This window comes from Gadus morhua, chromosome 4, assembly GCF_902167405.1.
Source record: "Gadus morhua chromosome 4, gadMor3.0, whole genome shotgun sequence".
NCBI classification, from domain to species: Eukaryota; Metazoa; Chordata; class Actinopteri; order Gadiformes; family Gadidae; genus Gadus; species Gadus morhua.
In genome coordinates this window covers 22,815,289-22,842,948 of record NC_044051.1, presented here as the reverse complement: position 1 = coordinate 22,842,948, position 27,660 = coordinate 22,815,289, and the positions used below count along the sequence as shown (strand labels likewise).

The 27,660-nt window shown below is 46.3% G+C and overlaps 2 protein-coding genes across 4 annotated transcripts; one reads left to right on the top strand and one right to left on the bottom strand.

Moving 5' to 3' along the window:
• Positions 1-209: 209 nt before the first annotated feature.
• LOC115542799 (zinc finger MYM-type protein 1) lies at positions 210-5,263 on the top strand. 2 transcript variants are annotated; one of them, XM_030355217.1, is made up of 4 exons: positions 210-3,424; positions 4,351-4,465; positions 4,560-4,713; positions 4,880-5,263. In XM_030355217.1, exon 1 carries the CDS (start codon positions 581-583, stop codon positions 2,696-2,698), a length of 2,118 nt encoding a protein of 705 aa, XP_030211077.1. In that variant the 5' UTR covers positions 210-580; the 3' UTR covers positions 2,699-3,424; positions 4,351-4,465; positions 4,560-4,713; positions 4,880-5,263. The 2 variants fall into 2 exon arrangements, with proteins under 2 accessions (XP_030211077.1, XP_030211078.1); XM_030355218.1 differs by lacking the exons at positions 4,351-4,465; positions 4,560-4,713.
• A 300-nt stretch (positions 5,264-5,563) lies between these two features.
• On the bottom strand, positions 5,564-6,532 carry LOC115542800 (uncharacterized). 2 transcript variants are annotated; one of them, XR_003976617.1, is made up of 2 exons: positions 6,013-6,529; positions 5,564-5,814 (listed from the first exon to the last, which is right to left on the bottom strand). XR_003976617.1 is itself a non-coding variant. In XM_030355219.1 (2 exons), the coding sequence occupies exons 1-2, from the start codon at positions 6,480-6,482 to the stop codon at positions 5,635-5,637; spliced, it is 645 nt and encodes a 214-aa protein (XP_030211079.1). In that variant the 5' UTR covers positions 6,483-6,532; the 3' UTR covers positions 5,564-5,634. The 2 variants fall into 2 exon arrangements, 1 of the variants encoding a protein (XP_030211079.1); XM_030355219.1 differs by having other exon boundaries at positions 5,564-5,809; positions 6,013-6,532.
• Positions 6,533-27,660: the final 21,128 nt, after the last annotated feature.

Here is a 27,660-nt window from a genome sequence, read left to right as displayed (position 1 = left end):
GGCCAAAAGTCAAAGCCCTACCAGAGAGAGAGAGAAGAAAAAGGAGACAGAGGAGGCGACAAAGGGTCAGATGGCCAAAGTGAGGGAGAGAGAGCACAGAGACAGGCAGCGCAGGAGGCACAGATGACCAGGTAAGAGACCTCAAACAAAATTGTGCATGCCATACACTGTCAGAACACTGACGTTCTGTTGACGTTGTCAAACTCTAGGCATTGTTATAATAATAATATTAATAATAATTCATTTAATTTGTAACATACTCTTAATTCTGAGGAATCCCAGAATCCCAGTTATGGGTTTTAAGTGTAAATAAAACTGTAGATGCCCTTTCAAAAAGTGCTGACTTATCTTGACATTGCTCATTGTGCCTAGTATTTAGTTTTGAATGAGAGATCTTGTGTAAAGTAAGTCATTTGGTTGCTGTGGTTTCCTCACAGAGGGTCACATGATGAGGGCAGCAGTCAGGCAAATGAGCAGGTGAGAACACAAGGGAACATATTTTAGCTGTGAAGAGCATTATTGATCAATACATTCATTTAATAGGATTGTTATTTCAGAGAGTGACAAGTTTTCATGTCATATGTTACAGGATATTGAGCCCCAGGGATTTGATGTTTCAGACATCCTCACCTGCACAAAGCCTGCACAACCTGACCCTAAGCTTATAGTAGTGCAGAAGCGAGATAACTGTGTGTTGTCTTTTCAAGAGAAATGGTTCAAAACTTTTCCTTGGTTACATTACAGTGCCACTTTACAAGGAGTCATATGTTTTCACTGTGCCAAGGTTTTTTTGAATCAGCCAACATATGCAAGCAAGTGTAACCCTGCCTTTGTGAGTGTAGGCTTTAGAAATTGGAAAAAAGCTATCCAGAAGTTCTCACAACATGCAAAAAGTCAGTTGCATATCCATGCCGTGAACATCTATGCACAAAAAGGTAACACTATAGCTTCACAGCTTTCTTCAGCTGTTGCCAGACAACAGGAGGAAGCAAGGTATGGATTGATGAAGATTGTAGGCTCAATCAAATACTTAGCTAGGCAAGGTTTACCGCTACGAGGTCATGTGGAAGAGAAGGGTAATCTATCCCAACATCTGAAAGAAAAGGCAGAGGATGACCCTGCTTTTCAGAATTGTTTAGAGACACGCAAGCAGGATTACACAAGTCCTCTCATTCAAAACGAGGTACTAGGCATAATGAGCAAAGACATTATAAGAGGAATAGCTGACACTATTAGATGCCTCCCAGTCACACAGTTTGCCTTGATTGTTGATGGGACACAAGACATATCAGGTCAAGAACAAGAATCTGTATGTCTTTGTTATGTGGATCATGACTTAAATCCTCATGAGGAATTCATTGGGATGTATTCAGTGCATGAGACCACAGGAGAATCTCTTGCAAATGTAGTATTAGATGTTATCTGCAGACTAAATTTGCCATTGTCAGCTCTGCGTGGGCAGACACATGATGGCGCAGCAAATATGTCTGGCAAATATTCTGGAACACAGGCTCACATTAAGAAGAAACAACCACTTGCTTTTTATGTGCACTGTGGAGCACACTGTGTTAATTTGATAGCACAGAAGGCATGCACAGCTTCTATAGTTGTGCGAGATGTCCTTGACTGGGTTCATCAATTAGGAGTTTTGTGTGGACAGTCTGGCAAATTCAAACATATGTTTCATACGATAGCGATATCTGACCACGGAACCTCAAGTGCCCTGAAACCACTTTGTGCAACTAGGTGGACCGTCAGACACGGTGCCATCCATTCTGTTTTAACACAGTATGACTCAATCCTCACTGCCTTAGAGGAAATGGCAGGGACTAATTCTCCCACTGCAACCACTGCAAATGGTCTATTTCAGCAGTTTATGAGAGGCAGCACTGTAGTTGGTCTTGTGATGGCACAAGCAGTTATTGGAGAGCTAGAGTGTCTCAACAGGTCTCTTCAGAGAAGGACAGAGACTGTTTCTGGTATTCGGGCTGCTGTTTGTAAGGTTCAGTCTACTCTCAATGGCAAGAGGAGTGATGAGGCCTTCCAACACCTTTTTGAGAGGGCATCTACAGTTGTGAATTCTGTAGACTTAGAACCCATAACAATGCCAAGAGTTCGACAACCACCCAAGTGCTATGGAGAATCAAGTGGATTCAGTCCTAAAACTCCTATAGAATATTACAGAGTTGAGTTTTATAAGGTACTTGACACCATTCACACACAGTTCACTGAACGTTTCCAGCAGGGTGGTCTTCTTACCCTCCAAAAGCTGGAGAACACCTTGCTTTCTGGAAATATTGATCCGGTGGTTCATGACTACCCAGAAATTAATGCCCAGCTGCTGGAAATCCAGCTACCGATGTTCAAACACAATTACATGCACCGTTCCTGTGGAGAGGCTACACACATTATCAGAGAGTTGCCAGCAGAGGTGCGAGGATTATTTACCGAAGTCGAAACTCTGATGAGATTACTCCTTGTGGTACCAGTCTCGTCCTCTGAGGCAGAGAGGAGCTTTAGTGCTCTTCGACGATTAAAAACTTGGTTACGCACAAGTATGTCACAGCAGAGGCTGAACCATGTTGCAGTGTGCAACATCCATCAGGACAAATTGGACCTCTTAACTAAGAAGTCAATTTGTGCACAGTTCATTTATTTTACACCAAGATGCAAACAGGTGTTTGGTGCTTTTATGTGAAATGCTTTTATACTTCTTTTGTATTTACCTGCTTTTGTTTAGATGTTGATAGTTTGAGCTGGTGATGCCCGACAATATGTTTATTGAATTGTGCATTTGTATTGAATTGTGTGAATTTGCTGGATGTAGGTGTCAATAACACAGTGATGCAATTGATTAATCTTCAAGTTCTTGCGTGTTTTTTTCATAAGATAGACACACACAAAATCAATTAATGGGAAGCTGCCACTGCTGACTAATGCTTAAACACTGAATTTTACTACTGTGTCATTATGGCATAACTAGTCAAAAAGAAGCCAAAATCAGTAGAGGTATCGCAATGTATTTCTAATACAGGAACGGCCAATTGGCATGTTACCTTTTACACAAGAAGATGATTGATTAAATAAATAAATAAATATGCCGCGAGTTTAACCCCCCCAATGGTAGACCCAAAGTTACGCCCTTGCCAGTGAAAGACGCTCAGCGTTGCAAACTATGGCTGCGGGCGATAAACAACCCCAGAGTTGGAGAAGACACCGGGAAGGAAATTATAAAAGGAAAAACGATATGCAGTATCCATTTCAAACTGGAGGAAGCTATCCAGATGGAAGACTTTTCGGCAAGATAAGGTCCGCACTCAAACCAACTGCTGTTCCGTGCGTCTTCGCTGTGGGCCCGTGCCCAGATGACGAACAGGCCGGGGCTTCTAATGCACCTCCCGCAGCGAAACGCAGTCGCCTACAGGTAAGACTGTCGTAATATTCTACTATATTTCTGTGCTGCTACTAGTGAGCACTTCAGTTTACTGCTAGAGCTCACTAGCAGTGAAAAGGGTCCTATGTTCCCCGTGCCGTTTGCGACTCCCGGAGCTCTTAGTATATAATATAATTTGTATAATAATATCACGGCCAAAGGCTCTGCGCATCCGGTTGGCCGTAGCGCGGGGAGCTCTCGTAGGGATTGGGCTTCTCGGGGTTTGTTTACCGGCGTATGAAAAGACTGCGTCAGGTTCTCCGACGTCTCCCTCTTCCACAAAGGTAAACACATGCAATGGTAGTTTTCTCGGCCGGTATTTGGCAGTAATGGTAGAAAAACTAACATATCGGGGAACATGGGACCCTTTTAGGGAAAAGCGGTCCTTTGTTCCCCAGTCTCATACAAAGAGGGGAACATAGGACCCGGGGAACATAGGACCCGGGGATCATGGATACGCTCCCTCGGCTGCTACCCGGGTCTCTGTGTGCTTAGCTTAGCTTAGCATACTGTCGATTTCGCTATGGACGCCGGGGATGAGTTTTGAACGAGCATTGCCCGTTGCCTTGCGCTAGGTATGTAGTATGTACTGTTGTGCCCACTGCACAACAAATTGCCGGCATGAGTTACCACTGAAATCAATGGGTCAGCGGGTGAGATCGGTCGTCAAGATGGTGGCGCAAAGCTACAGTGACGTCACGTGACCCAAACGAATAGCAGCTATCGGGGCAAATTGCTAAAATAGTTAAAAAACAAAGTAGCCTAAAGCAGGAAAAAAGCCTTTTCAGTGAGTGATATAATCTAACATTATACTAGGAAGCAAATGCATATTTAGCAGTTTTATTCTTGTCCCTACATTCAATTTTTGTGTGTGTGGTACCAAAAACATGACAAACTAAATGCCTGTGTCATTACAGAACGCTGATAGTGGTCATGGCGCATTGACTCTCTCTGCATCCTCCAACCCGCTGAAGACCTTCCCTTTTGACATCCACACCAGTGAAAACCTTTCCCTCGGACCAAGGACTATCAGTAAGATTCTGAAAAGGCTACTTTACAAAATCACTCCGTAATGATCATGTTTTCATTCTCATATTCTTTTCCCTTTTTATTTTATTGCATACAGGCCCGCTGGAGATCTTTCACAGTGCAATGCTCAAGTACCTCAGTACCAAAAAGGCAGGGATTCTCTTTCCAGGGAATGAGAGAAAGGGGTCATCTTGCATGTTTGGAGCACAATGAAAACATTGTCAAAAGAAAGCAGGCCACAACCAAGACAGGTGTGTAGTAAAAGTGGCTCAATGAAGAATCAAGAATATAATTTTCACAGCTTACACGGTTTGCAGATTTAGCTGAATAATTCGGGTATTTCATTTGAAAAAAGTACAGCATCTCAAATGTTGCCTTTATAGTCTTATCTATAATTATTTGTAATTTATTTTGCAGGACAACCACGCTTCAACCAAGTGTTTTGCAGGAGATCCAAGCAGTGGGTCGTGAAGCAGATTTTTATTCCACACACCACCCAGTTCATTGACACACGTTCATTGACACACATAACCAGAAGACGAAACCCAACGATTCTATATAAGGTTTCAACATCCTCACTTGCCCTGCCCCAGCCTGCGCTGCCACCTAACATTGCACCAGTGCCAAAACCACCAAAGGAGGCGGCAGTGGCTGAATTAAAAAGGCGCTTCTGAGAGGGACATCTGACCTATTTTATCTATTTAAACGTATCTTTTATAAAACATTTGTTTTCAATCTTATCTTTGTAAATATTGGATCATTTTCCTTTGTGAATAAAATCTTATTGTTTTTACTACCTTACCTTGGACTCCTGTATAAACCCATGTTCACCATAACAAACTTCACTGCAATAATTATTTAAATTTCTGTCATTACATTTTTTGTTGCAAAGTAGGTTCAACATACAGCCATCATGGATGAATGTAGCAAGAATAGATTTAATTATTTTAGGTATCATTTGTATATTACTGTACATCAAACATATCAAGTAGGCTATATGTAAACCTTTTCTCCCCAGTTGAAATAAGTGTTCATCTTATACAGCAGGCCTACTTTAGTGTAACATAATTTGGTATAGTAAACAAATCACAACAACCAACATGAATTTGAAGTTTTATTCATAAAATATAAACTATATACAAAAACAAAACGTATGGTGAGTTTGCTAAATATCACAGCTCATCTTGGGCATCTACCGTCTCCTGGTAGCCACGGTACTGCCCATCTTGTGTTGGGTAATTAGCCCTGATGGCCTGGACAACACACGCTGGCAAAACAAGGCGATTGCCTCTCCCAAGTCTCTCACCTTGCAGTATCCACTCCAGGAAATGTCGGTAAGATGTTAGCCTATACTGTCAAAGAAAGAGAACAAAATTAGCAAAGCAAGATAAATTATGCCTTGAGTAGCCTACAGCATTACACAGACTTGAAGCTAACGTAACGTAGCCTATGCTCTGCCAATAAGGTCGGCTACTTTCGGATAACTACATTGTCACGTTCCCCGTGACTCAAAACTATTGTAGCCAATGTGTTAGTAAACAAACACTTACTCTGTGCTCAGACGTCCGTTTCTCCCGGCGGGCTTTGGCTGGCGTTTCCAGTTGACTTTCTGGGTACGGAAATAAGTGTCCAATACCCAACGGTTCAGATGAGGCGTAAAGCCTGGGTGAGATGTTACACACACGGCCCCTTCCTCGCCAGATTCAGCCATTTCATCGCGAAGAAACTGGCATCGCTGAAATTCGCTGCAGCACAGGGACTCTTTGTGAGTCTCCATAGGTGAACAGAGCAAACAGGTACACCACCAGTTCACTCCGGCGCGATCCGGCTCCTCGGCAACAGGCAAGGCTTGTTCAGCTGCAGCCGCAGCAGCCTCCTCCTCTATTCGTCTCAGTTCTTCCTCGCTGTATTCTGGCTCATACAAATAGCCCTGAATATTACAATGCAGCAATATATTTTCAAACTCAGCTGTTGCTTCTGCCATGGTCAGAGGTTTGTGTCGGTCTCCCGTCCCTCTCATTCCCCCTCAGTACGCGAGCTGAGCGTGCAAGCGTGCAAGCTCCCGCCCCCTCTCATTCCTTATTGGTGGAAAAATTTCCGGCAAATTTGCCACCAAAAGTGTGTTGTAGTCCTCGGCCCATCTAGCGGGAAGAGAGGTTTCTCCCGAAATGACGTCAAACGCGTCATTTGACGTCATTTCGGGAGAAAATTTGATGAGAAAAAATGGGCCAAGGGGAGACTGGTTTAGACTGATATTTTTTTATATATTAATTTACATTACAATAGCGATTTTATAATGATAGAACTCCGGTTCTAAATGGGTGAACTATCCCTTTAATAATAATAATAATAAAAATAAATGAAATTTATATAGCGCTTAATATGGTACTCTAAGACGCTTTACATATTGGCCTATCAAAACGATGTAAGACAGACTAGGAATAAAAGAAAAACAGAGGTTAAACATGAAGAATAAGGGAGTTAGGTGGGGAAGGCTAGTGTGAAAAGGTATGTTTTGAGGGCAGATTTGAAAGAAGAGAGGGTTGGAGAGACTTTGATGTGGGAGGGGAGTGAATTCCAAAGGGTGGGGGCAGCAACTGAGAAGGCCCGATCACCCCAAGTCCGTCGCTCAGTCCGTGGAACTTGTAGCAGGTTGGCAGAATTGGACCTGAGGAATCGGGAGGGGGCGTGGTGATGGAGGAGGTCGGCAAGGTAGGGGGGGGGGGGGGGCTAGGCTGTTGAGGGCCTTGTAGGTTTCCTTGACATTGGGAAACAGCCACGGCCTCCCTCTCGTCTAGACTATGGGTGTGTTCGAAACCACCTACTTGCTTCCTACTCTTACTAACTATGACGTCAAATTGAGTAAGCAGAACGTAGTAAGCGAGTTTTAGGTAAGCGAGTAGTATCCGAATGTCTTCTACTTCCGGAAAGATTTTGTGTAAGCATCGCTAGCTTACTAGACGTACTCAACTGCCCCAGAATGCACTGCGTCTATTCAAAAGAACAATGGAAGCAATGGCGCTAAACGGGGAACTTAGGGTTAAGAAATTAACCAAGGTTTTCTGATATATGAGTGAGGTATCTCACTATGGGACACGCCCCTCGCGCTGTCCCCCAGAAGCAATTTTACACTACGCCAGTCGTGACTGGCCAACAGACGTGACGTCTGCCTGCAGAGGAGGGGCTCCCTCCTACTACATAAGCCCCGTCGTCACGTCATCTCTTCAGTCTAGGCAAAACACCTCTTCCTCGCTCCGGGCAAGGAGGGTGGTCTGGTGAGATACCTCACTCATATATCAGAAAACCTTGGTTAATTTCTTAACCCTAAGTTTTCTTTCAATATTCATTCGGTATCTCACTATGGGATATAGTAACTCCCGTATTGCCAAAGAAGTACCAGTGCAAACCCATCAAACAGGCATGTTCACCGATCCAACGCTCAAGACTGTGTGAGACAGATTAGGCGCAGTAACATCCAACCTGTAGAATCTAGCGAAAGTGTGAGGCGTCGCCCAGCTGGCAGCCGCACATATCTCTTCCACTGAGACCCCCTGAAACAGTGCCCAGGATGCGGACATGCCGCGAGTCGAATGTGCGCGCAGGCCGATAGGGGGTTCCAAACCCACGCTACTACAAGCCATGGCTATAGCCCCCACGATCCAGTGTGATAAACGCTGCTTCGAGAGAGGCTTCCCCAGATGTGACGTAGCACATGATACAAACAGCTGCTCCGATTTCCTGAATCCAGCCGTCCTATCAACATAGACGCGTAAAGCCCGCACCGGGCAGAGCGCATTCAGCCGCTCCTGCTCCTTGGAGGAGAAAGGGGGAGAATGGAAAGCCAACAGCTCAATAGGGCGGTATGACACGCAGAGTCGAATACCTTGGGAACAAACGCAGGGTTCGGCTTTAATAGAACCTTTGAGTTCCCCCGCAAAAACTGCATACACGTCGGGCTAACCGACAGCGCATGGATGTCACTAGTGCGTTTAGCCGAGGCCAACGCGAGCAACAAAGCCGTCTTAAACGAGAGCGTCTTAAGCTCTACCTGTTGTAAGGGCTCAAACGGTGGGCGTGACAGTGCATCAAGCACCGTAGATAAATCCCAAGGAGCAGCCAAGCTCCGCAACACCGGCCGAAGACGGCGTGCACCTTTCATAAACCGGCAAACGATAGGGTGCTGACCTGCCGATTTGTCCCCAAAACCTATGTGACAAGCCGATATAGCGGCCAAGTACACTTTGACAGTGGAGAAAGCCCGGCCTTTATCCAGCAAATCCTGTAGAAATGTCAGAATAACAGGCACGGGACTCTGGAAAGCTATTTCCCCAGCTTTCGCGCACCAATCCTCGAACGCACGCCATTTCCCTTCATATGCGCTACGCGTGGAGGAAGCCCTGGCGCCCTGGATAGTCGTAATGACATTCAATGGGAGTCCAGCCGTCGTTAGGTTCATCCTTTCACGGGCCAGGCCCATAGAGCCATGCGCTCCGGATGAGGATGGAAGATTTCCCCATGCGCTTGCGTCAGGAGGTCCCTTCGTAAAGGCAGAGGCCAAGGCTGGCCGCACAGCAACTGGACTATTTCCGCCAACCAATATTTCCCCGGCCAACGGGGGGCTATAAGGATCAGCGCATGACCCTTCTCTCGCACCCTGGCGAGAGTAGGAATGATCAGTTCTAATGGGGGGAAAGCGTACAGGAGGACGCGCGGCCACTCGTATGCCAAAGCATCCAGCCCCATTGGGGCGCTCCGACCGGTTAGGGAATAGAACAGAGGGCACTGAGTGTTCTCCTCTGATGCAAAGAGATCGACCTCTGCTCGACCGTATTTCTCCCATATCTGGTTCACGACCACGACGTGGAGTTTCCAGTCCTTGTAGCAAGGGTCGCCCCTGGACATTAAATCTGCTCCCCAGTTCCGCGCGCCCGGCTCGTGTGTTGCTCTCAGCGACAATAGGTGGGCGTTGCCCCAAATGGTCAGTCTGTGTGCCAACGTGTGCATTTGAGGGGAGCGCAGCCCCCCCTGACGGTTTATATACGCCACCACCGTGGTGTTGTCCGTCCTGACTAGAACATGTTGCCCTCTCAGAAAGGGAAGAAAATGTTTCAGCGCCAGTGACACCGCCTGAAGTTCCAGGCAGTTTATGTGAACAAACTGCATATGTGAGCTCCAAGTGCCATTTACTGATCTGCCCTCGTATACGGCTCCCCAGCCCGCCCGAGAGGCATCCGTTGAAAGGACCTTCCTCGCCAGGACAGTTCCCATGGTAACGCCTGTAGTCAGAAAGTACGCGCGTCCCCAAGGGCGCAGCGCCGAGACGCACGCCATGGAGATCAAAACCCGGCGATGGCCATGGCACGTCGGGTTCAGTCTGAGTGATGCAACCCATCGCTGAACCGGCCTCATATGGAGGCGGCCAAGTGGGACTACTACCAGCGCCGACGCCATCAGACCCAATAGTCTGAGGCACGTTCTGAACGTCAACATCGTCCCCCTGCGAAAAAGTGCCAGACAAGCCTGAAAGGCTTCCACTCTCTCCGCGGATAGACGTGCTTTGAACGTCACTGAATCGAGGCACAAGCCTATGAACGTTATGCTTTGAGTAGGGACCAAAACACTCTTTTTCACGTTTATTGTGAAACCCAGGGACACTAGGTGCGATATGAGTACGCTGGTCTGCGCCTGAGCCTCCTGGGGCGACTGTGTGGCTAGAAGCCAGTCGTCTATGTATGTTGCCAAACGCATTCCCTTCAACCTGAGGGGCGCGATGGCAGCCTCCGTGCATTTCACAAACACCCGTGGACTTAACGAAAGGCCGAACGGGAGAACCAAATACTCGTACGTTACGCCCTGGAAGGCGAACCTGAGATATTTCCTGTGAGGGGGATAAATGGCGATATGGAAATAAGCGTCCCTCAGATCTATGCTTGTGAACCAGCCTCCCGGGCGCACGAAGCGTATGAGAGCGGCGTGTGTCAGCATCCTGAAACTGTACTGTCTCATGTATCTGTTCAGAGCGCGTAAATCTAATATCGGCCGGAGGCCCCCTCCCTTCTTCGGGACTAGAAAGTACCTCGAGTAAAAACCGCTTTGGTTTTTCTCCGGTGGCACTACCCGAATTGCCCTTTTGTTTCTTAGAGAGGTGATTTCCTCCTGTAGAACCTGAGCATTCTCTCCACGGGCCTGCGACTGCAGTATCCCGTTGAAACGGGGAGGAGTGGACGCAAATTGGAGCCTGTAGCCGGCGGTTACAGTTTTTATAACCCAATCCGACGCACCACATGCCCGCCACTGTTGAGCCCGGCCAGCCAGCGGTCCCAGCGTCGCTGGTTCCGCTGTCGTGCCGGCCCGAACGGGCGTGGTGGGTTGCGCACCGGAGCGCACGCCCACCAGGCACCGTCTTATTACGTTCTGTTCCTTTTTTATGTTATCATTTTTTTCATTTTTTTTTTTTGTTTTCACAAGCAGCTGCGCCCTCGGCTCGGACCCTGGATGCGCGCTGGCAAACATTTTTAATGAATAATGATTTGGGGAAGGGGGACACATGTGTGATGTTGGGCACTGGTGTGTGCTTGTACACATGCATGTGTCTGCGAGACACTGCTGCGGCTCCACCGAGCTCTCTGCAGGTCCGACCCTTCTCTCCTTCGCGTCGTGAACTGTGAAGGCTGTATGGCCTTCTGCACGCCTTTTGCAGGGCTTGGAACATGCCCTCTGTAACCCTTCTTGGAACTGGGTTTGGAACAGAACACCTAGGGGGGACGGCGACGGCATCTGGCCGGGCCTGCCGCACCCCCCTGGTCGCAGCGCCTCAGGTAGCGCGCCGTTTCTTCCCGGCCCCCTGAGTAGCCGAAGGGGCTGCACGGCCACCTGGCGCCACCCCGGGCGCGGGTGGCTTCCTCGCCCACGCGCCACTGTGCTCCGGCGCCTTGTTCTGGCCCCGGCCGGCCCCGTGGGTTGGGTGGGGCTGACGCTTCTGGCCGCGGTAGGCCGGCGGAGGAGCGCGGGGCTGGGTGAACACCTGGCCGGGTGCGTTGGCGGGGAAAGGCGCTCTTCTGGGAAGACACAGTCGCAGCGCCTCACCCTCCCTCTTTTTTTTCCTCCCAGCGTTTCAGCATGACATCATACGCCGGGCCAAACAGGCCTTTCGGGTCCACAGGCACGTCTAGGAGTTGGGTTTTCTCCCTCAGAGAGAGACTGGAGAGGTTCAGCCACCTCGCCCTCTCCTGAGCGACCATCAGCGCCATGGCCCTTCCGGACGCCTGGACAGCGCTCCTGTGAAGGCGCAGGCACAGGTCCGTCACCACGCACAGTTCATCCCAAAGGGCTGGGGTGGGTGACGAGGACATGTCGAGCTCGAGCTCAGCCTGGTAGGCCAGCAGCAGCGACGACGCGTTGAGCGCCTTCACCGTCGTCGCCATCGCCTTGTAGCCCTTCTCGGTCATTGATGACTGGAAGGAGTCGGCTCTGGACGGCAGTGTAGGGCTCGCTGAAGTCATGGCGGACTTCTGCGTGGGGTGGAGGTGCGACGCCAGCAGTGGTTCAACCGGAGGAAGATGGGAGAACCCCTTTTCCTCCATACCGGCCCAATCCAACCCCGATCCACCCTGGACGGGGATCTTGGCTGAGAGAGGCTTGCCCCAAGACCGGGTCGCTTCCTCCAGGCACTCGGGAAAGGCCGGAAGTAGCAGGCTGGTTGAAGCCTTCGCCTTCGGGAGTCGCTTGCCCTCGTAGCGAGATGTGGCGGTCTCCACCGGGGCCTCCGGCCACTCGATGTTTAGCCGCGCAGCCGCCCTCTTGCAGGCCTCGTGTAGGTCCATGCTCGGGGAGGGGGTGCACGCACCGCCCACCACCATAGGCGACGCGGTGCGGGGGGAAAAGGAATCATCATCCTCGTCAGAGCCGAGGCTAATGGATTCCCCCCCCCGACTCGGAGTGATCGCCCTCGGCTTCGTCTGGCCCTTCCAGCAGGCTAGCCTCGAAAGCGTCGGGCTGAGTCAACTCCAGCGGCTGGGAAGCGTCGGTGAGGTCCACCTCCGATCCCCAGCTGGTTCCCAGTGGGGCGGAGAGCCCCCGGGAACCTCCCGCTAGCTCCGGTAGTAGCGGGTCGGTTACCCCCATTACCGGATCATCTGTGCTGAGCTTCGCCTGCTTAGTCAGCCGGCGTTTGCGGGTTTTATTTGAAAACCGTGCGCAATGCTCGCAGGTAGGCGGGAATGCAAGGGCAGCCTTGGCATGTTCCAGCCCAAGGCAGCGAATGCAGGCGGTGTGGCTATCCGCTCCCGACATTTTGTTCCCGCACGCGCAGAACTTTGTCGGAGGCTTCCCCGAGCCCTCGGTTAGGGTAGGTTCAACCTCTGACTGCATGTTCTCGCCTTCCGTTTATGCCGGCTGCTGTTTGGTGACAGGTCAGCCGGGACACGGGTGTAGCTAGTGTAGATGCTAGCAGCTAGTATGGATACTAGCAGAGGCTACTGTTTGGTGACAGACTAGCCTACTTCTTCAGTCTCACAGAGGTCAGAGGTAGCGATAGGCTAGCGTTCGGTGACCGAGGGGTTAGCTCGCTCAGTGAACAGTGTGCTAGTCCGTCTACGACTTCTGTCTGCGAGGTGCTTCTAGGAGCGAGAAGAGGTTAAAGACTGAAGAGATGACGTGACGACGGGGCTTATGTAGTAGGAGGGAGCCCCTCCTCTGCAGGCAGACGTCACGTCTGTTGGCCAGTCACGACTGGCGTAGTGTAAAATTGCTTCTGGGGGACAGCGCGAGGGGCGTGTCCCATAGTGAGATACCGAATGAATATTGAAAGAAAACCGCAGCAGCAGAGCCCACACAGCCATACCGATGTAATTGTTTAATAATTGTTTTTAACACATCACCGCAAATCCTTAGGTCGAAGATGTACTGTGACGTTAAATGTGACGTTTATATATTTATTTATAATATTTATTAACGGCGCCCGGCCGGTAGGTTATAGACGGGTTTCTGTGCAACGTCATCGCAGATGTGCGCGCGCAGCCAGGGGGCAGAAAGCGGGACATTTGTCATTTGTTTACCAGCGGAGTCAGCGGAGAACGAAAATGACAAGGAGCTGTTGTGCTGTAAACTGCACGAATCGGCAAAAGGATGGATGGAAACTGTTTAATATCCCGAGAGGATCTCATCCTTTTGCCAAGAGAAGAAGAAGATTGTGGCTCCAGGCCATTAAAAGGGCGGATTGGGGTCCCGAAGGTCCTAAAGGCGGCGAGAGTCTGATGCTGTGTCTGTGTCCGAGTCTGTAGCTGTGTTGATGGATGTGAATATAGCAGCTTCTGGACAAATGTTTTTGAGGGCCTGAAGATATTCCGTTGTAATTGCTGAGTGAAGGAGGAAATGTATTTGTAAGGATTGTCACATAAGAGGGAGCAATTTTAAAATAACATTTAGGCTATGATTTTATTAAAATGCTTGATCTGTAAATATTGCGTTTAATTTATCCCTGCAGAAAAAAAAGTGAAATTATTTGTGCATTATTACATAAATTCAGTGTGCGAAATACTCGTCAATATTCGGGGGGTTTGTAGACCTATTTCTTCCTCACTAGTTTTTATTTTTAATATGCGGATCGAGAGCGAGCGAGTATGCGAGAGAGAAACAGGTGCGCACCAGATTTCACGTTGCAGACCGACGCCGGCAAAAACTGAAACAATTAGTTGAAGAGAGGAAAAACACAGAATATACAGAGATTTATGCATTTATATGTCCAAGAGACGTCAGGACGTGAACGAGGGAGGATTGGATGGTGGCTCAGGTTTAGTGAAACTCACTGTCAGCAGCACATCTGTCAGCAGCTGCTCCAATCACACACGTCACAAACTTTATTTTGAAGGGACAGACAGATGTTGATTTTGGTAACAGTGACTTTGTTGCCCACACACATTACGTATGTCGGCTTTTGTCTTATCCTCTGCAATGGGGGGGGGGGGGGGGGGGGGGTATTTCGCACACTGCCTAAATTATACCAATATATAATAGGCTAATAGCCGTCACTCTCCTGAAGATTCAATCCACTGCGGACGGTTGTGCGTAATAGTTCACATGTATCAGCGCGTTCACTCTCATAGGCTACCTGGTATGTTTTGGGGTGTTGGTGTATGATGGACTTCAGGCAGCTCAGTCAGGTGTCGCTTTGGTCGGCTGAAGTTGATGTTTTTCAACTTTTGTGGCTCAACCCTTTTGCGGGACATGTCCTTCCACTTGTTTGGTTGGGAAGTGCAGGCGACCTCCTCCTCGGTGCGTCTGCGCCCTGTTAACTCAACCTGGCACATGATGGCTGCAGCATGGCTGCAACAAGAAGCAAGACTGGTGCGATGGATAGATCTATTAGTAAAAGTAAGTGAATTCAGAAGCTCACAATATCTGCTGTGTGAGACTTACCCTGCCATGCATGTGCAGTTAGCTGTCAGGATGTACCCTATATCCCTGTGCACGTACACCCAGGCATCATAAGGTTTTGCCTTTAGTCCCTGTCTCTGACTGGGCAGGACACCTGCCCTCAAAGCGCAAAACCCTGAACTTGTGTCAAAACATTTTAAGTTTTGCACATGACCACAAAGAACATAATTATATGCGTCCGAAGATTTGTATGCACGCAAACTGTCCTTAGTGTACACACTAGGCTTCTCAATCAGATAACTGTATATGTCGGGCCATGTTATAGCTGGCCATTTGGACATATCTGCAATCCATTCCTCACTCGGAATACTATATGGGTCTGGTAATTTCTCACCAGTGCTGAGGACCAGTTTGTTCAGGTAATCGGTGCAGTCTGAGCTGCTGAGGCTGTTGATGTAATTAGTCTGAGCCATCTCTGTCAAGACCTAGCTAACAAGCTGTCAGACCAGAGGCCTGTTTCAGGTAGCTGGTTTAACATACTCTGAGTTTAATCCTGCGCTCTGAGTTGGTTGACTCAGAGTTCAGGGTTGAAAAGCAACTCTGGGTTTTCGGTTTCAGAACAGGTGATCAGCGTTGGGTTAATCAACTCTGAGTATGTTCACTCTGGGTTGAGGGCGTGCCTGTTGACTATATAGAGCCATCATCAATGGATCTCTGATAACATGATCAAACATGGACCAAAAGCGTAGATCCGATCCACTTACTTTTCCCCCACGGAATTGGAAATTCTAATGAACGTGTATGCCGAGCAGTTACCCATTTTAACAAAAAAAAAAGCAATACAGCCGCGGCAGCGAGAGCGCGAGAGAGAGCTTGGCAGGAAATAGCTGAACAAGTCAATGCGTGAGTCAAATAAATTAGTAAAATAAAATAAAATAAGACGAAAGTTTAATATCTTCCACTTATTCAATATGTAAATTGTGTGTGTGTGTGTGTGTGTGTGTGTGTGTGTGTGTGTGTGTGTGTGTGTGTGTGTGTGTGTGTGTGTGTGTGTGTGTGTGTGTGTGTGTGTGTGAGTCGATTTACGCAACCCCGAGTTGCCCCACGAGGACTTAACAGCAAATGAAGTACAAAAATATAGTTTAAACAGGTAAACTAATGTTTAATTGAAATCAAATCAATTGTGCTGTTTTGCCTGCTCTACCTAATTTAACAGCTATGTTCAACATGTATTATATATTTGTATACTATATTTAAGCAGTAAATGTAAGTAGTACATTTCCCAGCCACCCCAACAATGCCAAAATTTGATAGGATTTAGATATATTAGAAGGCTACACCTAGGCAAAATGCATTATAAATATATATGTGTCTTCAAAATAGCGCTTACTGAATATTAGGGTAACATTTTCCTCCATGTTAGCAAATCGAAAAAATGCAGAGGCCCGGCAGACTGGAGGGGGTCCACCACCTGCAGCCCTCACAGAGGCTGAGGAGATGGCCCTCAGCCAACAGAGTATGCGTCCTGTGGCTGAGAGCATCCCTGGGGGGAGCTCCTCTGATCCCCCCCACCCCCCAGGATAGAAGTGCCTTTACAATATAAGAGGTTGGTTATTCAAAATAATTAAATATGTACACGCAACCCAGCGCGTTGCAAATTAGATGGGGCAATATTCTGGCTCAAGTAATAATTGCACTGTCTAATCATCTTCTTCCAGTTACTGATGGCGTCATCGCCCTACTTGAACCAGATGCCCTCAACCTCCATGCAATTGTAACAATTCAAAAGATGCAAAAGGATGCTTTGGAGATCCAAATTTTGGAACATAAGTTATAGGTGGGTGAGGTGCAAACTGGGATAGGCTACTGTTCCCTGCTCTAAAAACATACCCAATATAAATGACTTTTTTTTTTTGTGCTTTCAGGAAATAAAAAAATCCTCATAATAAGTACATTGTCTTTATTAGAACACGGGCTGTGGTGGGACAAGTTATTTTGTTGAACAGTTTACTCAAAGGGTTTTACTTCAGTGAACAATGCAGACGATTATGCTGAGCATGTGCATGTAGAGAGGAACAGCATCTGGTTAAAAGCAGTAGCCTACCAGGGTCTTTTTCTTCTTAAAATTAGTTTCTTGACTTGCAGCAGTTATAGGTCCGTGGTTAGTCAGCTACTCTGATCATGGGAAAGCCACAACGTTGAAGTGACTGTAGTACAGAGCGGGTGGGATGCACGGGGCGGATCATTCTGCACATGCGTTAATTGCGATAAAAAAAATAAATAAATAAACTTAAAATATGCCCCCGGTGCGTTTGACAGTTAACATGGGGGCTGAGAAGGTGGTCTAAATAAATGATGGATTGCGCTGAAAAACGATAGCGCTCGTGAAGAAAATTATCAGGAAAATAAAGTATATCCAACCGGGGTCTTAATAATCGTTCCTCACGGAGATTCCTTCTGAGGATCGCAGCCTCTACGTCCACAGGCTCTCGTAGAAAAGGACATGCTATTTCTAACACTTCCTTCTGTCGGAGAGCTGCCTTCAGCCTTATAGACAACAAACTCAGAGTAGGTCTAACCACCTCCCGAGCAGGTTAGACCCACGGCGTATGTTGCCGCAGCAACTAACTCTCGGTTGCGCTGAACCTGCTACCTGAAACGGAAAACCCAGAGTTTCCACTAACTCAGAGCGAACAAACTCGGGGTTGCCTCAAAACCAGCTACCTGAAACAGGGCTCTGTAGTGTAAAACTATATTTACAGTGACATTGGCGTTTTTTTTTTTTTTTTTAAATGTTGGCAGGCCGTAAAGTAGCCTCGCCGTAAACATTTTTACTTTAACTTTGTTAGCGTTAACTAACATTACGACCGTGCTCCTGATATTGGAAACATCTAAAACAACCGTCAAAACCTGGTAAGTTGAGTGAAATTCATGGACATTTCAGTAAGTGTTTTTATGATTTGTGATGCAATGAAAAACAAAGCGATTTTTCAGTAAAATTACATTTTATTGCAACTGTGTCAGGGAGAACTTACAAGCAATACGGCATCTACATTGATATCAGTTCACTCCGAAGCAGGCTTTTGCCCCCTGACTGCGCGCGCACCTAGTATTGTTTGTACACAAGAAACCCGTCTTCTGAGGTGGTTAAGTAAGAACGGTCTTCCGAACGTCGATTACTCAAAATGGATTACTCAATCATTATTTAAGGATTCGAGTAGTAAGCCAAGTATTTAGTAGGTAGTAAGGAGTAATTAGTAAGTCATTTCGAACACACCCTATGGGGAATGTGTGCCGCGTCAACGGGGTTTAAATTAACGTCATAACTTCCGGGTAAACCGGAAGTGACCCCGAGTTTTTGTAATTATGTTTATTGCGGTTTTTGTATATTTTGGCTATGCCAAAATCTAGCAATAATATAAAGCTCCAGTATGCTTAAGTTCGAATAAATGTTTTTGTGACTCTCAAGCCCATTCAGTTTGTTTAGTGAAAAGTATTTTTCTTTTTGTTGATTTTCGTTTTTTTTTTTACATCACATTATTGCATGTTTATTTCACGGATATAGAATTTTGGTTCAAAGTTACTGAATCGAATCATGGTTTACAGAATCGAATCGAATCGAATCGTTCCAAAAAAAATAATTGTCCTTGAATCGAATCGCCAACTACTGAATCGTTAATCGAATCGAGTCGTCTGAAGCCAAAGATTCACACCCCTAGTTAGCGTAGCAAGAGTTTATGAAAAAAGACTGTTTTTGAAGTCTGTGCTTACCGGTAGGTCCATGTTTCCAGGAAGTCCACACAAGATTACCGGCTACCGTAAATAATATAAGAGGGGCGCCAACTAATTCAGCTTAACAATCTCCCCTCTCGATACTTGGCTGTTTTAAATTTGTTTGCATCTCTATTATATTATTTACGATAGCCTGTAATCGACTTGTGGGATCATGTCATTTACAGAGAAACACAAAAAAGCAAATCTCCAAACTAGGTAATTTGTTAATTTCAACCAGGTATCTCATATTGAGACACATACCCTTTTGCTATTTATGGTCGTGGTTCCTTTACTTTTGCTATATACTGTCACGTTGAAGGTTACAACACGACAAGGAGCTCCACCAGCTGGATGAATAAATGAATGAATGAAGGAATGAATGAATGAATGATCATTATTTGTCAAAGTTCAGGTACAGGTACGGGTACAGCGAAATTTGGGAGAGCTCCCCCCTGGTGCTTAAAAAAGAGAGGAAAAGGAATATACATAAACAATACATACAGTTTGATAAAAAAATAAACATTAATACACATCTAATATAAAAAAAACAAAAACGGAGTTAAAGTGCAGTTTAATGAGTTGTAAACATGATAACCCAATATTGCACAAGTCCTTAGAAAGTGAGGCAGGTAGATAAATAGAAGGTTCACAGTAGGTAATTGCACAGTTCCCTAATAGCTGCCACATGTTATGTGCGAGTGCGTTATAGTACGAGAGGTCAGGTTTTGGTAACGTTCAACGCCTGTATGGCCCTGGGGTAGAAGCTAGATTTTGTTTGGTTTTGTTTAGTTTGTCCGTGCAGCCATAGTCCTGAAACGGATCCCTGAGCGCAGCAGCACAAAGTGTTCGTTACCCGGGTGGGTTGGATCCCTGGAGATCTTGGTAGCCTTCTTGAGGCAGCGGATGTTGTACAGTTCCTCCAGAGAGGGGAGAGGGCAGCCAATGATCTTGTGGGCCGAATTAACGACCCGCTGTAGTGCCTTTCTCTCTGCAGCTGTGCAACTGGAGAACCACACGCAGATACAGTATGTGCTTATGCTCTCTACTGAACAGTGGTAGAAGGTCACAAGCAACTCCGACCTAAGGTGGTAGTTCCTGAAGACTCTCTGGAAATATAGTCGCTGTTGTGCCTTCTTGATGATGGCTGTGTTGTTGGTCCAGGACAGGTCCTCCTGGATGTGCACTCCCAGGAAGCAGAAGGCTGCGACCCTCTCCATGCAGCCACCGTCAATGAGCAGGGGTTGGAACACTGTCTTCTTCCTCCTGAAGTCGATCATGACCTCCCGGGTTTTGAGCTGGTTCAGCAGCAGGTTATTAGCCTTGCACTTCTTGCTCAGCTGCTCCACCTCGTCCCGGTATGCGGTCTCGTTTCCCCCTAAGATGCGGCCCACCACGGTGGTGTCGTCCGCATACTATGTGATGTCATTGCTTGGGTGGACGGGGATGAAGTCGTGTGTATAGAGGGGGTAGAGCAGGGGCCTCAGCACGCAGCCCTGACGGGACCTGGTGCTGAGTCTGAGGCCTGTGGAGGTGTGGGAGTCCACCCGCACCCTCTGGGGGCGGTCAGACAGGAAGTCCTTAATCGAGGTGCAAGTGTTGAGTGGTAGTCCCAGGTTTGTCAGTTTGAACACCAGTCTGTCCGGAAGTATAGTGTTGAACGCCAAGCTGAAATCCACGAAGAGCATTCTGGAGTGGAGAGCCATCGCGATGGCGTCTTCTGTGGACCTGTTGTCTCGGTAGGCAAACTGGTGTGGGTCTAGTCTGGGCGGCATGGATGAGATGATGTGGCTACGGACCAGCTTTTCAAAGCACTTCATGGTGATGGGTGTGAATGTCACCGGGCGGTAGTCGTTGAGGCAGCTCACCGTGCTTTTCTTTGGGACCGGGATGATTGTGGAGTTTTTCAGGCAGGGTGGGACTATGGCCTGGGACAGGGACCGGTTAAAGATCTTGGTGAGGACTCAGGTCAGCTGGTCAGCACAGTTCCTTAGCACACGTCCCGGAAAAACGTCCGGCCCCGCTGCTTTTCTGGGGTTTAACGCCTTCAGTGTGCGTCTCACCTCGTGTTCTGTGAGGGTGAGGCTGCTGGGGGCTGGTGGGTGTGGGGGTTGTGATATGGCTACCCCCCTCGGCCCCATCTTGAATCGCCCGTAGAAGGAGTTCAGCTCTTCCGCCAGCTGTGGGTTAGCCCCGTCTGCTGAGAAGCTGTTGGCTCTGAAGTTGGTCATGTGCTGGACCCAATGCCACACCCGCCTCGAGTCGTTGCTCCGGAAGCAGTCTTCGATCTTGCCCTTGTACTCCACCTTGGCCTCTTTGATGCCTTGGTTCAGGTTGGCCCTGGCGATGTTGTAGAGGGCCTTGTCCTTTAACCTGAATGCGGAGTCTTTCTCTCTGAGCAGCTGCAGCACCTTTCTGTTCATCCATGGCTTTGTGTTGGGGTAAACCCGGACACGCTTGTCCACAGTGAACGAGTCTGCACAGTTCCTGCCGCGTTGGAGGACCGTTGATGTGAACCGTTCGAGGTCCTCATGCTCGTATTCCTCCCATCCTGTGTCATGGAGACTGATCTGTAGTGGCGTGGAGTCTGCTGGCCAGGTTTTGACCATCCTAGTGGTGATTGGAGCACTTTTCCTGATGGGGGTGTACGCTGGAATCAGAAGGATTGACACATGGTCTGACTGGCCTAGGTGAGTCAGCAGTCTAGCTATGTAGGCTAGTTTAATGTTGGTATAAAGATTTCCCAGTGTATTTGCTCCCCTCGTGGGCCGTGGCACATTTAGGCTACGTTTACACGATGACGGTCTGACCAGAAGACGCAAAAGTGGCGTTGCGTCTTCACTTTTTATTCCGCGTTTAGACAAGCGTTTTCGGGAGGAAATCTGCGTGCATACGGTGACGCAAAAGTGTGTGGAATTCGATTGGGTATGCATGCCAGGCGGCTAGGTGGTGCTGTGATACACTATCACACAACACCGCCATGTCTGAGCGCATGCGTAGAATCTTCCTTCTTCTCGTATCCGTGCCGCAAAAACCAAAAAGATCCTTCTCTGTTCAGTAACACTATCTGTACATATCCTGTACATTTCGTGGAAAGACTCCTGTACGCTTGTTAGAGCTGCCAGAGCAGCTTGAAGGTCAGACGCATGGAAATAATCTGACATGTTTGTTTATTTCCTTGTACTGGCACATGTATGTGACGTAAACGCGTACGTGACGTGAGCAGATCTGAGCAGTGTTTTGCGTCTTGGCAGTGTAGACGGAAACGCTACAGCGGAGCGTATTCAACTTTTCCACTCTGGAGGGTGGTTTCAGATTTATGCGTTTTCATGCCCTAAAAACACTGTCACCGTCTAAACGAAAGGCACATCCAATAAAATATTTCGTCGTTTTCACCCGCAAGCGTCCTCGTGTAAACGGGGCCTTAATGTGCTGGTAGAATTTCAGAAGTACTACCTTTAGATTGGCGTGATTAAAGTCCCCCGCGATGATCTTGACTGCCTCAGGGTCCATGCTCTGCTGTTTTCTGATGGCGTCATGTAGCTGAGCTAGTGCTTTGTTTGCATCAGCGTTGGGAGGTATGTAAACAGCTGTGAACAGCACGGCATTGAATTCCCTCGGGAGGTATGTAGGCCGGCATTTAACTGTGATATAATCCAACTCCGGGGAACAGTGGCTACTCACAGTTCTAGTGTGGGAGCTCCAGCTGTCTTTAGCGCTAATTAGTAGGCCGCCACCACGTTGTTTCCCACTAGCCTTAGTTCTATCAGCTGGCAGGAGGAGTGTAATTTAAAGATCACATATAGATAATCATCGGGGGCGGGTTAGTAACTTATACTTTCATGGTCGGTAAACAATGCCTCTGTGTTCGCTCAGATCTCTCCCTTATGATGCTACAATGCTAACAATGCTAGAAAACGAGAATATTTCTGCATCCGGCATGTCATGCACTAGGGCGTGGCTAGGTTCCCATGATGCGGAAGTAAATCTCTCCTTGATGTTGCCATGCGCAAGCAGTTTCCATAGGAATTAATGGGCGCCATGTATTAATCCGCTGTCCTTTTCTTTATAGGTCCATGATTTTACTACCCTTGAATACAAACAACCCCTGCTTCGTGTTCTTACTTCACCGTATTAGTCAGTTTTTTACAGGCTTCTTATTTTCATAGTTGTATTGGTGTTTTTCTTCTTCGGACCCCGGCCATTTCAGGGGCTTCCGGGCCACAATTTCTATATTCCCAAACAGGTTTACGAAGATCTCATAAATATTCATGAGCTGAGCTACAAAGGTAGTATTACGCATGCGAGTGGACTTGACAAATGTACGGAGCTCGATCGAGCAAGCGGAGGTTGTTTTCATCAGTGTTTGTCTGTCTGTGTGTTTGTTGGTTTGCAAAATAACTTGAAAAGTTATTAACATATCTCAATGAAACTTTCAGGATATGTTCATAATGGAAAAAGGAACAGATGATTACATTTGGGGGTCATGGGGTCAGAATATGTTATTCCATGCAGCATGTTTCCCGCTACACCTAGGTCAATGCCTTGGAGGCCCATGAGAGTAGAATCGCCATTTGATTTGTGCAAGGTATAAACATGGAAACATTGGGGCGGCGGGGGGGGCGCATCTCTAATGAAGATGATGCTAAAATGTGGCTAGAAAAATACCAACAGCTCACCAAAGTGACATTTCGTGTTGAAGCAACAAAGGAAAAAAATGGATGGGTGAATCTGTTCAAGGTTTTTTACCGATGCCAACACAAGACTCCTCCTCGGTCTGAACAGCTAGTCAGAAAATGTCGTCCAAGAATACGAAATGTCCAGCGAAGCTAGCTATGACTGTTAAAAGGATTCCTGGGAAACTGTTTAGTAACTGCTGTCAACTGGTTTATGAATTGACCTCCAATATTGTGAAAATTGGGATGTTCTTCTTGAAATTCTGGGCTATGATGATTGTTTTAGTATGACTGATTGACCTTTCATGCGTATTGCATATGGTGACATGTTTCATAGATTTCAGTAAGAATAATACATAATTAGAATAAATGTATTGACAAGAAAGATTATTAATCGAACAAAATCTAAGTAGCTTTGTGGGCAGTTCTATGGCAATGTCCCTATTTTACCGGCGCAAAAATGACTCTTGCGCCCGGCGCAAATCTAAAAAGGATTGGTCTGAAGTAGCCTAATTACCAGTAAGTGTGGTTTGGGCGTAACGTGCAATAAACCAATGAGAGTGCCAGCTCCCATCCCCTTTAAGAGCCATGAGCGCATTTGGATCTGAAGAGTTGATATTTTGACAGCGCGTCTGCAGTCTCCGATGAGACAGATGCACATGCATTTCAAAATTCAAATGGCTCAGTTTATGGCCAAATAATATGGCCTAATTCAAGCATGGATTAAGGTTTTCTTCCACAAATTCAGAAACACTGAGTCCTCAAATAAATTTCGGCAAAGAAAACTTAACACACATATGATATGCGGTAACTGTGGTTCTATCATTTAATGATATAGAGCCTACGCAATACATTATAAAAATCGTTTCTTATCAGTATTGAATGCATTATCGTTATCGGCTTGTTTTCCTAATATGCATGTGTCCCCCCCGACTGTTTTATGCGTTACATGTTTAGTTTGCGTGTGTTTAAACAGGTGGACGTACGCCCGCATTCATTCATTTTTTTTAACACTCACTCGCGGTAAAAAAAATAATTCTCACGATCAAATACTAATCAATCCTAAAAGTTATGGGCATGTACACGATGTCTGTGTCAAGAAAATATGTGTTTGCTGTACGGTGTTTGCAGATGCATTGATTTAAAAGTACAACTTATTACCGCTTTATCAGCTGATCTTTCCCAAATAATTTACCAAGAATGTGTGACTAGGTAGATGAGAAGCAAAGTGTATGCGCAAGGTGCACAAGCAACATTATGCATACGCCCTTAAAATAACATCTGAACAACGTGGTTTCTGAAACTGCAAAATAGCACCAGGGAACGTTTGCGCCAGAACACGCATCTGTAACACCCTAAGGCCGTGTTCACATCTAGCGTTTTTTTTAATCTGCCAGGGCTTCATATATATTCCTATGGAGCAGAGCGTTTCTGGAAAAAGTCACGGCCGCTTTTTTAAAAGCCTCTCCCAGCGTTTTTTTCTGCCATACGGAGCGTTGAAAAAAGTTCAACTTTCAGGAAGAAAGCGGCCGACGTCAGGCGTCTTTTGGGCAACTGACCAATCACAAGCGGAACATTGACACTTCGTCACGAAGGAAACACTCTACTGTCAAAACAAGAAACAATGGCAGACAAATCACTCGGGAAAGTGCCGGTGGAGCGATTAATAGTTTTAATTACAGAACATGTCGAGATCTACAACATGTCTAATGGGCTCTAGCCTGGATACGTAGTAGGCGAATAATGTCGGGTCTAGAATGGATTCGTTGCTAGGCGATAGAAAAAACGCTCTCGGCGCTTTTAGGGCCAAAAACGCTGCCAGCTTTTCTTTTTGTTGAAAAAACGGTTGGCTCAACTTTTCCCTATTACAAAAAACGCTAGATGTGAATGTGGCCTAAGAAGGGGAGAAATTAATAACCACACTCGACACATTGCTCTCTCTGTCGCGCCGTCGACAAGAAATGAGGCATCGTGGCCGAGAGCTTCCCTTTCCGGGTTGGGTAAGCGTAGCTAACCAATCAAAAGGTACTCTTCCAGGACACGTTTAAAATGACTTTTTAAACCTTATAGTTATGAACTATTTGAGTAAATTCTCTTTTAAACTCTCTTTAACCATTTTAATTGCTTATTGTATTTACAATATTACAATAATAGATTCCTACCATTTTAATTGCTTATTGTATTTACAATATTACAATAATAGATTCCTTATGAAATCAATCAAAATATATCTATTACACCTCCTCCTTTCACCGAACCACCCCTTGGGGCGCAAGATCATTCCCTAATTTACCGACGCGTGGCGCAGGAGGGAAAAAAAACGCTCTGCGCCAGTTGCAAACTAGCAACGACACATGCGCCAGTGAGAAAGTAAATTTCGCCGGATGCAAGATAGGGCGTGTCTGATTTCAAATCACAGAAAAGTGAGATTTCAGTTTTCTTTTTTTTTTTTTTTTTTTAAGTGCTTCGAAATTGTCAGCATAGTGTCAGTACATATGACAAAGTAATTTCAGGTTATTTTATCGATCTATTCTAAATTAGTCTCACAAAAGCAGTGACACATATGCATGTAATATCCGATGATTAAATGGAGTCCCAAATTTAGTTACACTGATAAAGGCAGTAAAATAGGATTGTATCTTGAATAACAGAGAATGTAAAATCATATCCTATGCATGTCATATCAAGTTTAAATTCATGAAAGTAGGTCAAATGTTATGTACCCACTGTTTGTAGCTGAAGCAAGAATTGTTGAAAGCTCAAACTTGATCACGATTTACGATGAATGATCTTGAGAATATAAGTTTGAAGATATATAAAACAGTATGAAAAAAGAACAGTCAGATATTCATGTTAGGAGATGAATCAGTATGATGTGCACTTAGTATATATACATTAATATAAAAGCATGTCTTTGACACGTGTAGAGCATGTATGTTTTATTTTACGTCCTTTTTTTTCTTTGGACAGGTTCCTCTGTCATGAAGGAACCACACTTAAGAACCAGTGATATGCCAGGATGTCATGCACGGTGACTTTCACCCCAACCCAACCATTTCCTGTCCTCAAGGACCATCCTGATAAAGATAATTCATAAACATTGTGTATGCCTATTGTATACTCTTGACGGGTAGTGTGTGCATTTGTTGCTTATGTGTTCGTATACACGTGTGTGGGTGTGTGTCTGTGTGTTTGTGTACATTTTTGGTTGCTCTTGGTGCATGTTTGTGCGTGTAATTTGTGTTTGCGTTGTGTGAATTGGTCTACACAAGTTGGTGTATTTGCGTGTGTTGCTCTGTGAGTTGTTTGTATTGTGTGTGATTTTTTTTTTTTGTTCATTTTCCCCTCGCTGCCCCCAATACCAAAAATCTTGTCTGTGTGTGTGTGTGTGTGTGTCTGTGGAATTTGTGTTGATAAAAAAAAGTATAATGATGTTTATGTTTTTCTTCTCGTGTTTTATGTGCGTGCAATAATTTGTGAGTCCTCTCACTCTGTGTGTGTGTGTGCGTGTTATAATTTTTGTCATGCGCTTTATTATGTGGATGTGTGTGTTCATAGGCTTCAGTTAGAGTGTTGATTGGTATCCTTTTTGGGTGTGATAGAGGTACGCACATTTTCCACGTTCTCTTTCACAAACACACACACACACACACACACAGTTCACATGCGCAGAATATACACGCATATACCGTAGGTAGCAAATTCGTTTTTTGGTTTGTATATTTGTCCACATAGATATATTTCTATATCTCATGTTTTTATTGACAAAGAGTTCACTTAAAATACACACACTTATTTCACACATGCGCTACATACAAACTCTCTCTCACACACACACACACCCTCTCTCTTTCTCTCTCTCCCTATCTCTCTTTCTCTTTCTCCAAACACGCACGCACACACGCACACACACATACACACACACACACACACACACACACACACACACACACACACACACACACACACACACACACACACACACACACACATTTTGTACACCCTAAACACTATAGTGGACGGCGTAACTGTTACGCGCGAAATATTCATGACGTATACCTAATACCTCTGAACCAATCTGGAGGCAGGATTTTACTGTAATAGGTAAACCTGTTTGGGAGAAAGAGATTTTCTTCTGGGCCCTCTATAGCATCGCTTCTTATTTCTATTTCTTAACGTCTTGTGAAAGAGGAAACCAAGGCTCAGTCTCATTCCTTTGCTCCAAGCAAAATCTCAACCCTACGCCTCGCTGTTGCGCCTTCAAGCTCAGCATAGGGTCGTCACATTTTTATTGAGGGGTAAGGGGAAAGGGGGAGGGCTTACATCCCCTTGAGTTAAAATTTTCGATGGGCACCCTTGCAACACTACAGGTGTGAC